At 34.0% G+C, this 12,154-nt stretch overlaps 1 protein-coding gene across 8 annotated transcripts in view; it reads left to right on the forward strand.

The window, feature by feature from the left end:
• Window positions 1-12,154, forward strand: part of SCAF8 (SR-related CTD associated factor 8) — a 204,305-nt gene that overhangs the window by 49,010 nt on the left and 143,141 nt on the right. For all 8 annotated transcript variants that reach the window (XR_009054339.1, XR_009054341.1, XR_009054340.1 and 5 more), the window contains 4 exons: window positions 841-958; window positions 6,864-6,995; window positions 7,275-7,387; window positions 8,860-9,053. Coding sequence is in view for 5 of the 8 variants with exons in the window: in XM_057739333.1 (XP_057595316.1) it covers window positions 841-958; window positions 6,864-6,995; window positions 7,275-7,387; window positions 8,860-9,053 (557 nt within the window). In the remaining 3 variants the exon portion in view is untranslated. The remainder of the gene's footprint in view (window positions 1-840; window positions 959-6,863; window positions 6,996-7,274; window positions 7,388-8,859; window positions 9,054-12,154) is intronic.

A 12,154-nucleotide genomic window follows, 5' to 3' on the forward strand; every position in this document is an offset into this window, starting at 1 on the left:
CAGAGCCCTAGGTTCTGTGAGGGTTCGTGAGAGGACCATTTGGAAGGCGGATGTTGAAGAGTAGGGGTAGAAAGTTGGGAGAATAGGAAAGAGATGATGAGTGGGGAAAACCTGTGAATTATCTTATTTCGGTGGTTATTTAGTTTTCTATATTGTGATAATATGTTAAAAATATACTTATATAAAAATGCAATTATATGCTTATGATAGAGATTCTACTTGAAAAAATTAAAAACTAATGTTATACATTATAAATTATAAACTTATAAGAAGCATTGTATTTCTGTTAACATACCTAATTAATGTGAATGCTTTTCTAAAGAAAGCAGATTAGTTTTGTAAAGTGTATGATCAATTATGATTGTAGATTTCACATACATTGATTGATGGAACATTTTCCCACTGTCTCATAGTTTAAAGAAGGAGTTAAAAAAAAATTAAAAGTATTTATGGGGGGGAAAAAAAGGAGTTAGAGTGACAGTGTTTAAATACTTTTAACTCTTTTTGTAAGTGTTTTATTGAGATTTTCTTAAAATGCTCTAATGTAAAAAGTACTAATTTATATGTATTTTAGTAGTATGAGACAATAATATCAGCTCTTCATCAGAGTATCTCTAATGTGATCCATCTGTTGAAACACTACCGAAGAGTGTATCTTTATTTTAACTTGTTAATATTCTGACATTTTCTATTTTCTGTATTAATATTTCAAAAGTAAACATTGTAGTAGAGTATGGTCCATTTAATTGGCATTTTGGGGTGTTCTTTTTGAATATTCAGTTATTTTCATATTATCTTTATTGGATTTTAAAGTGTACTTTCGCTTATTTTTCCTTTTAGTTCTCATGTTTCAGAATCTGTGAACAATTCCATCTTTCATCAGATAGCAGAACAACTACAGCAGCAAAATCTTGAACATCTGAGACAGCAACTCCTGGAACAGCAACAGCCTCAAAAGGTTTATTACCCCATCTTGTGGTCTTTAGAGTTATTGCTGTCTATAGTCTGTCATTTGGTGTTTTTTTTCTTTAGCTATTTATTACTAGGAAGATCAGTGTTTTCAGGACCAGTTTTTGTTTGTTTGTTTCATTTTGGTTTTTTGGTAATCATAATGTGTCTGGCAAGTTATGTATCCATTGAGAACATTATAAAAATTAATTTCAGTATACTGTAATTAGAGAACAGAAGATAGAGATGGTGTTTCAGTATTACAGCTAAAAACTTTCCTTTCCTCTCAGTTCCCTGTCAAGCACGGTAGTGATGATTTTGCTGTTGTTGATGGTGATAATGACAAAATTGATTGCTATCTTTAATTAGACTGTTAGTATGTGGCAAGAGCTTTATTAGGCATGATTACAGTTAATGCTTATGAGATAGGTATTTTGAGTCTCATTTACATTGTAGGAAAATGAAGCTTAGTGAAATGAAACATCCACTGTTAAAGTACACTGCTAGTATCATGTATCATGAGTGTTAAGACCTACCATTATTTTTTGTATAGCTAAGAATTCTTAAATACTTGTAAAGTATGTATAACATCCCTTGGAGTTTTAAGAATCTTCTAAATTCCAGGGATGATAAAATGTGAAGAAAAACATCCCTTAGAATTGATCAAATAATGTCAGATTGTTGTGAAGCTAGGGTTAAAATCCATTACAAATCCTGTTTTTGCTCTATATGAGGAATACTTATGAATGTAAAACTGTTTAGATACAAGTTTCCACAAATTGCCCCCACCGACACTTCTTCATAATCAAACCTTTTTGATGCTCGTGAATTTACTACAATGCCACAAATATTTGTTTTAAAGTATGAGTGTTGTTATGCAGATGATTCATACAAAGATGAACAGAGAAGCATCTGGCCTCAAGTAAGCTCTTCTTTAATGGAGTGTGTGTATCTGTATGAACACAAGGCAGTATCTTGGTTTCTGTAATAGAGCTATATGTGAAGACTATAGGAATATGGAAGAGGGAAAGATTACTTTAGAAGGGATAGCAAACCTCAGATACTGCTGGGGTCTGAACTTGTCCTTTTATTTAGTTATTATTTTTAAATTTTATTTGTTTATTTTTTGGCTGTGTTGCATGGTATATGGGATCTTAGTTCCCCGACTAGGGATTGAACCTGTACCCCCTGCAGTGGAAGCCCAGAGTCTTAACCACTGGAACACCAGGGAAGTCCCTGAACTTGTCCTTTTAACGCAAATAGTAAATATAAAATGGATTTTGATGATATTTGTGTGTTGGAACTTGTTCCTGGAATTATGAGAATGAAATTCCTTACTTTGTTTTGAAGAAATAATTCTGATAGAAGTAGTTCGAGTAGATTCATTATTTTATATCAAGAAAATAAAATATATCTGCCTGAGAATTCAGAAATTTGAAGACAGAACACAGTAAAGAACATTTGGGGCCTTCCCTGGTGGTCCAGTGGTTAAGACATCGTGCTCCCAGTGTAGGGGGTGAAGGTTCGAACCCTGATCAGGGAACTAAGATCCCACATGCTGCATACCATGGCCAAAAAAACCATTTGGATGTTATTCAGAGAAAAACACAAGTTGTGACTCAAGGAAAAGAAACAGGTTGTCAGTGATATAGGAAACCTCAGAGCTGTTACAGAGGCAAGAGGTAGTAGTAATGGAAGAGTTTATCTAAACAGACTTGTTCAGCTGTAAATGTGACATTTTTGAATTGCCTTAGTTCCAGTTTCATTTTAGCTTTAGCAGAAGCAGTAAAATGAAGGTTTAGCAGAAACAATAAAGGTATAGTACTCTTGACCAGCTTGTAATTAACACAGTTACTGAAGTGAAAGTTACTAAAAACTTGAGAGTGATTTTAAGAATCTCACCAACCAAAAATACAAAAAAGAACTCTGGTCTTAGTTGTTTGCACAATACCAGCTCCAGAATTTTCGAAGGTATGGTAATCTCTCTTTGAAAGGAGTAAATATTCTTAAAAGCTTCCTTATTGAAAAATGAGCAGTGAAGAAAAGGGAGTAGTGAAGGAAAAAAACGGCTTTTCTAATGCATAAAGTGAATAGTGTTTAAAACCTATCACAAATTTAAAATTGAAAAGTAAATATCAACAGAGTAACAAATTTAGTAAGTTGTGTAGTTGGCTCTACTAAACCTTTAGTGTATTTAAGATGGGGTGAAATATGCAAAAAAATTAAGCATTTTTGTTTACAAGTAAGCACAATGTGGCTGCCTAAAAGTTATTATAGTGTCTTAGAGAAAAAAATAGGATTGCTAGTGCCACTCTGTTCCTTGCAGCACTGACCGCACTTGGGTATGGGTTGAGGTTTTTTATCTAATGATGGAAAACCAATAGAAAATGGCAGCACTTTCTGAGAATGATCAAATTGTGAAGGGACTAACAATCATAAGAGGAATGATTTCTGTTGCCTTGAGTAAGTTGGAATTGTGATTTTGATAATTGTTTTATCAGGATATCTAAAAGATATCAGAGTTATAACTCAGAATGAAATGCTGATGATGAAAGTGATAAGACTAATAAAGGGTCTTTAAAAAGAATGTTAGGCATAAAAAGATTATAGACAATTCAGCCACTTGATATTAAAGAGCTGTCAGTGGGATGTCAAAAATATGTAATTTATTTTGCTTCAGTAGTTTTTTTATAAAGGAGGATATAATGGAAAGAATAGAACTGAACCTGATAAAACATAAGATGGGTGATACATTAAGAGACTTGAGTTGCATTTCAGGGTACTGAGGTTGATGTAAGGTTATTAGACTCATAAATTAGGAAAATGCTACAGGCGTAGCATAGCATGTGTAGATTTCAGTAAGGTTTTTGGCAAAGTCTTTCCTGCCACTTACACAGAAAAAAGTAGAGGAAAGTAGATTTGTAACTGATGAAAATGTGATACTTAATGAATGTTAACCCAGCCTCGAAGAAAGTCTCTGCTAGCTGCTGTTACCCTTGTCTTCTGTTTTTTGCAATGTTATTGATGCTATGCATGAAGACATTGTTGAAGAAACTAAAGATGAATATACCAAGATGTATACTAAGAACATGTATCAGTATATCAGGAAAAAAAGTCATTTGCCACCTGGGTCCTATGTAGTCTTTCTGGGTTTTTTTTAGTATTTTTTAGTCATCTTACAAATAATTTAAAAGTGAGACTAAAGGAATGGGGGAGAAAACCTAATTAGGAATTTTAATATAGTTGAAATATAGCAAACCTTTTTATGTCAAATTCAAATGTCACATGTTCCTCTAACTAAACAGAACAGTCCAGGTTCTTGTTCTAAAATACTATAAGATGAAGTCCTTCTTGTTGAATGACTAATTGGATGAAAATACCCTTAGAGATCTTTGTCCTTAAAGATACATTTTTCGTTCATCAGTTCTTGAGTTTGAGAAATACATTTAGGATGCAGTCATTTGAAAACTCACCATCTGATATTTCACTTAAACATTTAATTTCACTGTTACCATTAGAGTCTAGAATGCTGCTTTTTCTTTGTATTCATCATATATTTTTTAAGAATTGTGAAATATTGGGAATTCTCTGGTGGTCCAATGGTTAGGACTCTGTGCTTTCACTGTCAGGGGCACAGGTTTAATCCTTGGTCGGGGGGGGGGGGGGGGGGGGGGAGCTAAGATCCCGCAAGCTGTGCCGCCCAAAAAAAAATTTTTTTTTGTGAAATATGTTTCTCTGTCAGTTTTCTTTTTGCCACTGTGGACAGAAAATGAAACATCTAAATATCCATTGTCAAAATAAATAAATAAATAAATATCCATTGTCTAAGGAAAGCTAAGAGACTGCAGATATGTCTCCAGTCTTATTTATACCTTCTTGAAATATAATGCAGTATTTTTGGCAATGCAGTAAAACTGAATGATGACAGTTTATTTCACTGTTGAATCACCCTTCTCAGCAATTCCTTTTTTGTTGTTGTTATTATTTTAGTTTTTTTCAATACAATTGAGAGTAATTGATGAGTAATAATGGAATAATTCTTAGGATGATGAAATGGCAAAATGTTTCAGTATATAGGAAAATAAGACTGCTAAGATCCCATAACTTATCTTAGATATAGCTATGGGTCCAGTGGACCTAATGCTAATTGTGAGATCATAAGGTAAAGTTTAGTAGACTATTAAAAGTAAATTTTCTCTTTGTTCTTTATAAGATCTCTAAGAAAGAATAAAAGTCATGAGTCACAACCTTTTCAAATAGGTAAAAACTGCTCAAAAAAGAACCTCAGAAACTAACATTGGTTGCAGTGCATTCTGCTGATTATACCAAGGGTTGACTATTAAATAGAAAATCAAAGGTGAAAAACAGGTGGGGTGGATGGTAGATAGGATTCTCAAGATGAATGGTGAGGTAAGAAATAAATGATGTGAAGGATGTGCGAGTACTGAATCAGGCTCAGGATAAAGTTGAAAATTATCTTGCTGTGTTGTTTTATTTTTATTGTCCCATTTTAAAGGCATAAGCCAGGACTGTGCTTAAAAAACATTTTGATTTGTTCTCAAACATGTACTTATTTACCAACTTTTTGATTAATTCTCTGGAATAAAGCAGATCAATTCTGTGGAATAAAAACTAATAGAACTCTTTCCTAATTCTAATTGTAGCTTCAATTTATTTCTAAACCTTGAAAATGTCACTTGTCTTTGGGGAGCCTGTTCCTTCATAAATTAAGACCCTTGGAACAGTTCCTTAATGCTCTTTTTGGCTCTTAATTTTTATGCTGCTGTCTTTTCATTCAGTTTAAATGTCATTAGAGTAATTTTTTTTTTAATTTTATTGAGATATATAACATCATGTAAGTTTAAAGTATACAACATACTGAATTGATAAGATTATATATTGGGATATGATTGCCTCTGTAGTGTTAGCTAACACTTCCATCATGTCAGATAATTATTTCTTTTTCGTGGTGACAACCATTAAGATTTAGTCTCTTAGCAACTTTGAAATTTATGATACAGTATTCTCTGTAATCACTGTGCCTGTATTCCTTTTACCCATAGGGAGACAAATTCAGAGTTAGAGTAACTTTGTCCACAATCACAGAATTTGTAGCGAGGAACAGTAGTTTTGAGTTGCTCTTTTCTGTTAATTATTGTAATAGTTCCCAACTTGTGTTCCACCAGGAGCTCTTTTTATTAATCCTCAACACCTGTGAGATCATGTTTTAGGAATGTTTAACTAGGGAGTCATTTCTTCATAATGATAAGTTTCTTAATTTTAGTTAACAGCATAGTATATGTAATTGCTAATCAGGTTAATACTGAATAGCATCATGTAAGCAGTGTCCTAGTCGGGAAGGATGGGGGCTTAAATTTTAGTTTTTCCTATAATTAGGCTTCATTGCCTGACTTTCATTAATCTTTCTGAAATGTTTTACATATCTGAGTACTTGCTAATATTATTTTGTGAATTCCTAGAGGTGGAGGTTGAAAAAGACCCAAGTTGAGAACTGATTTTGCTGGATCAATGATTTTGATATTGGAGTTTGAGCTTTGTTTTGCTTCTGCACGTGCAGTGGGTGACGTAATTCTTTATATATCATTCATGATACAGTCCCTTTATTTTTGATAGTTTATATTTTCCACAGTGGAAAATTTGTTCGGAGACCTACTTGATCTTTCCATTCTTTTCTAGTGTTATAGTATCCCCCTTTTATGGAGGTATTCTGTGCTTTTAAGTAAACTTGGATTTATACAAAAGTGCCATTTTACATTGATCATAAAAGATGTAACAGATTTCTTTAGGTATTGGACTCCTTTTTAAAAATTTGTGATGTTTGGGTGTTTAAATTTTCATTTGTAATAATATTCATTATTTCCCAATGTTTGTATGTTTGCGTACATTCTCAATAGGCAACTCCTCAGGATAGTCAAGAAGGAACATTTGGGTCAGAGCATTCCGCATCACCATCACAAGGCAGCAGTCAGCAGCATTTCCTTGAACCTGAAGCAAATTTGGATGATTCCATAGATATTCAGCAGCAGGTAAAAAGTAAATGTTTTTCTGGGTCATGAATTCCTAAAATTAATTACAGAAAAAACTCTTAAAATATGGTAATAATTTTTATTTTATGTAAAGTAATTTTTATTTTATATAAATTAATGTAAACCCAAATGATTTTTTCCTCCGCATTAAGCTCCACATTCTAACCATTTTACTATTAGGCATTAATGCTACTATAGTGAATATTTTGTAAGGCAGAGTTATTAATATCCACTGAATCTCAACCAGGCATTTTGTTTGTTATTCTTTTGACTTTCAAGGATATGGATATAGATGAAGGGCAAGATGGAGTGGAAGAGGAGATCTTTGAACAGGAAGCAAAGAAAGTGGCTGTTCGCTCAAGATCAAGAACACATTCACGATCTCGTTCAAGGTTCTACAGTACTATTTAAGAATAGCTGTGTGTGAACATTTAAAATGTTGGCTTTATTTTTTTTTTCGCATCCTTTATTTCTTTGCATCAAGATTAAAGAAAATATTTTTTTGAGAATGACATCTTATGTTCTTTCAGGAGGAAGTAATTCAGAACTTCAAAAACAAAATATTTGTTCTGTTTTTAATTGGGTGTGGCTATGGCCATTTATTTGAATAATCTGTATGAGTCACAGCAGTATCATGAGACTTGAACTGGGGGTTATAAATCTGGTTGTAGTTAATATATGATAGTCAGCTTAGAATATTATTGCCTCTGAACAACGGTTAAATCAAGCTGTAGAGGAATATAGTATGAGAAATTCCATTGTATTTCTCACGTTCCATTTCACCTCATAATACCAAAAATGATTTTAAAAATAAAGCTACAAAAATTATTTTTATAAACATTAAGCATATCAGACTGTTACAAAACATATCCTAGAAATGGTTTTTTTTGTAGGCTTTTCAACATGGCGAAGGCTCACTAATGTACATGCTTATTCAAAGTTGAGTTGAAGATGCCTTGTTCTTAACATGGTAAATCTTCTTGTAGCACATATATGTTGTTTTTGCTATAAACTATCTTCAAACTTAGTCATTAATCTTTAATATTTTTATACCCTCTTTTCTGCACACAAATATCCCATAAAATCTGAACTGTAAATGCTGGAAGAGAGGCAGTATCTTTGATGACTTTTTCAGTCATTTCTTGTATGTTTCAAGAACTTACTTATACTTACCTTTTTCAAATGAGAGCCTGTCAGTTCATCTTTCTCTAAACTGACCTCTCTTCAATGAATTAGTGTTAGTGCCATAACTTCTTTGTCTTAGCAACTTCTTTGTCTTAGCAACACCTCCTTACTAAGTATTTTGAAGAGAGTTCAATGGCATATGATTGACAGGAGAAAAGAAACAGTATTTCCGTATCACATTATATCGTAAAGTCAAGCACCATGAGGTTTTAGAGGTTGAAAACTTGTAAACAGAATTGTATAGTGTGGCCTAATGTTCTGTTGAAAACATTGTTTCCTAATTTTAAGAATGTAACATCTTTGCCACCTAAAGAATCTTTTTGTTTTCTTCCGTCTTTCATCCCTGTTCTTGACTATTATTTGAAAAATGAGTTGGAAGACACTAAGAGAAAGTGAGGCCCTTACTACAGAATCTGTTTCTCTTCTTCTTCCTGGTTGTGAATGATCACCCAGCGTCAGTAAGAATCATTGGAAACAAATCTCTGTGACTAGTGTGGACCTAAGAAGTATAGAGATTTGAGAAAATGCGTGTTTGAAAATTGATTATGCTTAAATGTGTTTTAAGAGGTAGCTAAATATAAGGCAGTCTTTATCCACCCCTCACCTGGAAGTGAGAAATTTGTTAGAAAAGTAACATTGTCATTAGAAGTAAAATATGATTTTTTTTTTTTTTTGGTAGATCACCAAGAAAACGAAGGTCCAGGTCACGATCTGGTTCTCGAAAGCGTAAACACAGAAAGCGATCACGCTCCCGCTCTAGAGAAAGAAAAAGGAAATCATCGCGTTCATACTCAAGTGAAAGAAGAGCTAGAGAAAGGGAGAAAGAACGACAGAAGAAGGGATTACCTCCAATTAGATCTAAAACATTAAGTGGTAAGTGAGGTACTTTTACAAGCTTTGGATTTAGGAACATTGAGAAAATGGTTATCTGCTACAATGTCTCTCAACCTTTTTTTCAGACTAAGAGGTTGAAAACTGGTTTGGTATATGAGTAATTATATTTTTGGTTTTTGTAATGTGATAAAGGAGAAAAGAAAAAGGAATAGCAGGTTCTACTCAAATACTAAAGTTATTGAGAGTTGAATTTTTTTTTAATGCTAGTTAGAAAATATGACTTGACTAATGATTTGTAAAGTAGACTAGGCCTCGTGTCTGTTTCATGGACACTGTGACTTCTGTGCACAGTGTCCTAACCAACTGTAGACACTGGGTGCGTAGGAGTAATTATTATAGGAAGCATGCAAATTTTAAAGCTAATTATAAACTTACTAGATCAATACCGAAGGGGAGATGTCTGTTGTAAAAAGTTTCCCTCCTTTTATAGGCTAATCTATAATGTATAATTAGTACAGATTTGGTGGTAGTGGGGTTTGTTTTGGGAGAGTGCTATGAAAGAGTTGACTTGGTAGGCGTGTGAGGTACAGGACGAGAAGTTGCAATTAGTGCCAAATTCTGCCTAAATGATTCTTAGTGGGTTATGACTTTGAAGGTGAACCAGCATGACTGCAGAAGGGCAAAGTACATAAAATGGAGCAAATTGTCATTCTTTGCCAAGAGTTAAACACTGATCAGGTTATCTAATTTCTGAAAGTCTCCAAATAAAACTCTTTCTGCCTTGGGGATAGATAAATAATTTGTATAACTTACAGTGCTGATGCATCCTGGAAATCCAGCCTTATAATTAAAGGTGACAGCCACCTTCTTACTAAATTCTAGCAATTTGAACAAGCTTTGGCTATCTTTTCGAATCTTACCTGATTATGAGAGCCAGTGTTAATTTAATAATGTTGACATTCCTAACTCTGAAAATTTCTATTTATCCCTTAGGGTGAGGGACAAAATTCAAACATTTTAGTGCTGTCTGATAAATAATGCCAAAGGTCTGATCATAAAATCTCAACTATGCCTCCTCATTGATTACCATTAGGACATTCAGAATCACCAATTTTAGGATGGGGCTTTTATGTGGAGTCTCTTTCATTTAGTTCCTCACCTAACTTGTCTTGTTTTGCTGCCACCATTTATGTAGTTATTGACCGTGGAATGTATTTTCTGTTGCTGTTTTATTTTATGGGTAAAACACATAATTAAAAACTTTAGGAAGTACATAAGAAAGTACAGTGAAAATATGTCTTATCTTTTACCTCAAAATTCTCTTTACTGAGAAGCAATAATAGTTTGATGTGGTCCCAGCATACTTTAGACACATATGGTAGTGTTTCCCTGACATTAATCCTTAGAACAGAAGAGTTTTCATAAGTAGTCCGGAGGATGTGAGACATCAACAAACCAGTAACATTCTAGGAATCAGGTGTCTCCTTCTCATGAGATGGAGAAAATTCATATTACTTTCTGAGGGGGGGAATGGAGTTGTCCATGGGAAAAATTTGTAGAGAGACAATACTGAAACAGTAGGGGAAACACGGAACAGATATCGAGGAGATTAAGTCAGCAGTAAGATATAGAACAGAATAATGAAGAGGTAGGAACTATTCAGTGAAAGAGGTTCAGAAACTTGCTATGTGTTTGCAGTAGGTGAATAATGGTCACCCAGAGATGTCCATGTCCAAATCACTGTAGCTTGTAAATATGTTACATTTGTAGATCTGATTAATAAGGATCTTGAGATGGGGAGATTAATTTGGGTTATCCAGAAGGGTTCAGTGTAATCCAAGGGTCCTTAAAAGAGGGAAACGAGAGTCAGAGAGAAAAAGTGGCATGAATGTGGAAAGAGACAGATTGGTAAATGCTACACTGTTGGCTTTGAAGGTGGAGGTTGGGATCATGAGCTGAGGAATGCAGATAGCTTGTCGAAGCTAGAAACAAATTCTCTCCTAGGGCCTCCAGAAAGAATGCCACCTTGTTGGCTCATTTTAGACTTCCAGAGCTGTAAGAAAATATGTTTTTCTGTTTTAAGGTACTAAGTTTTTGGTGTTTTGTTACAGCAGCAAAAGAAAACTAATGCACTGCCCTTTGAGACTTTGGTTGAATATTAAGTTATGTATGCACAGGGTGAGACTGCATGAGGCAAAGAACAAAGAGCAGGGAAAGAACAATTTCCAGGGATCTGTTAGCTGAACGATTTTTAAAGCTCACCCAGGTCTGGAATATGTTCAAGTTTTAACCAGCCAGAGGAGAGAGACCTGATTGAAACCCACATTCAGTAGAGAGCTTGCAATGGTCACGACTTAATGTGGGGCTGAATTAGCTCTAGAGTAAAATCTGTTTTAGGCTCTGTTACAGATAAAAGATAACCCAAAAGGTGGAGACTTTTTTTTTTTAATGACATTGACATAAATCCAAGTATATTAAAACTGCAAATATATCAGCTGTAAATATTTTTAAAGTAAGTGTTTTCAGGAAAAGGAGGTGTTCATAGAGACAAAACGTCTCATGTGTAGCATTTATTTATTTATTAAAGGGAAGTGGCTTCCAGTGCTTAAGTGTCCCTGAGTCTTTCATGATAACAAGTCACAGAGTTCTGAATCAGCTTTTTTTTGTGTTATTTTTGTATGTAATTATTCTTTACTTAAGGATAAGATACTGTTTTCAGATTTAACTGTTGATTAAGGAGAAACATCCACTTAATCATTCCAGCAAAGAAAGATATTTAAAAGGTACACAGGATTGCAGTGAGAAGTGGTTTTGAAACTTTGTTAGAATCACCTGCAGAATTTTCAAACTCCCACTTCCCCATCTGTCATACCCCATACTTTCCATCATCTGTAAGAGTGGATCCCAGATATCCACAGGTGACTGGTGTGTGCTGCCACGCTTGAGAACAGGTGATAACGCACAGAGTTAACTTGGCATAGATGTGAATGGGGACCTGGTATTTTAGTTGATTTTAAACATAAGAGATAAAAATGTCAGTTAACAAGTATTTAAAATATGACTATCTTAAACTTCAGTTGATTATTGTTACTAGTGCTTTTTCCTCAGCTACTTGAAAGAAGTAACTGTCTATGTGATTT

This window comes from Hippopotamus amphibius, chromosome 6 (assembly GCF_030028045.1).
Source record: "Hippopotamus amphibius kiboko isolate mHipAmp2 chromosome 6, mHipAmp2.hap2, whole genome shotgun sequence".
NCBI lineage: Eukaryota > Metazoa > Chordata > Mammalia > Artiodactyla > Hippopotamidae > Hippopotamus > Hippopotamus amphibius.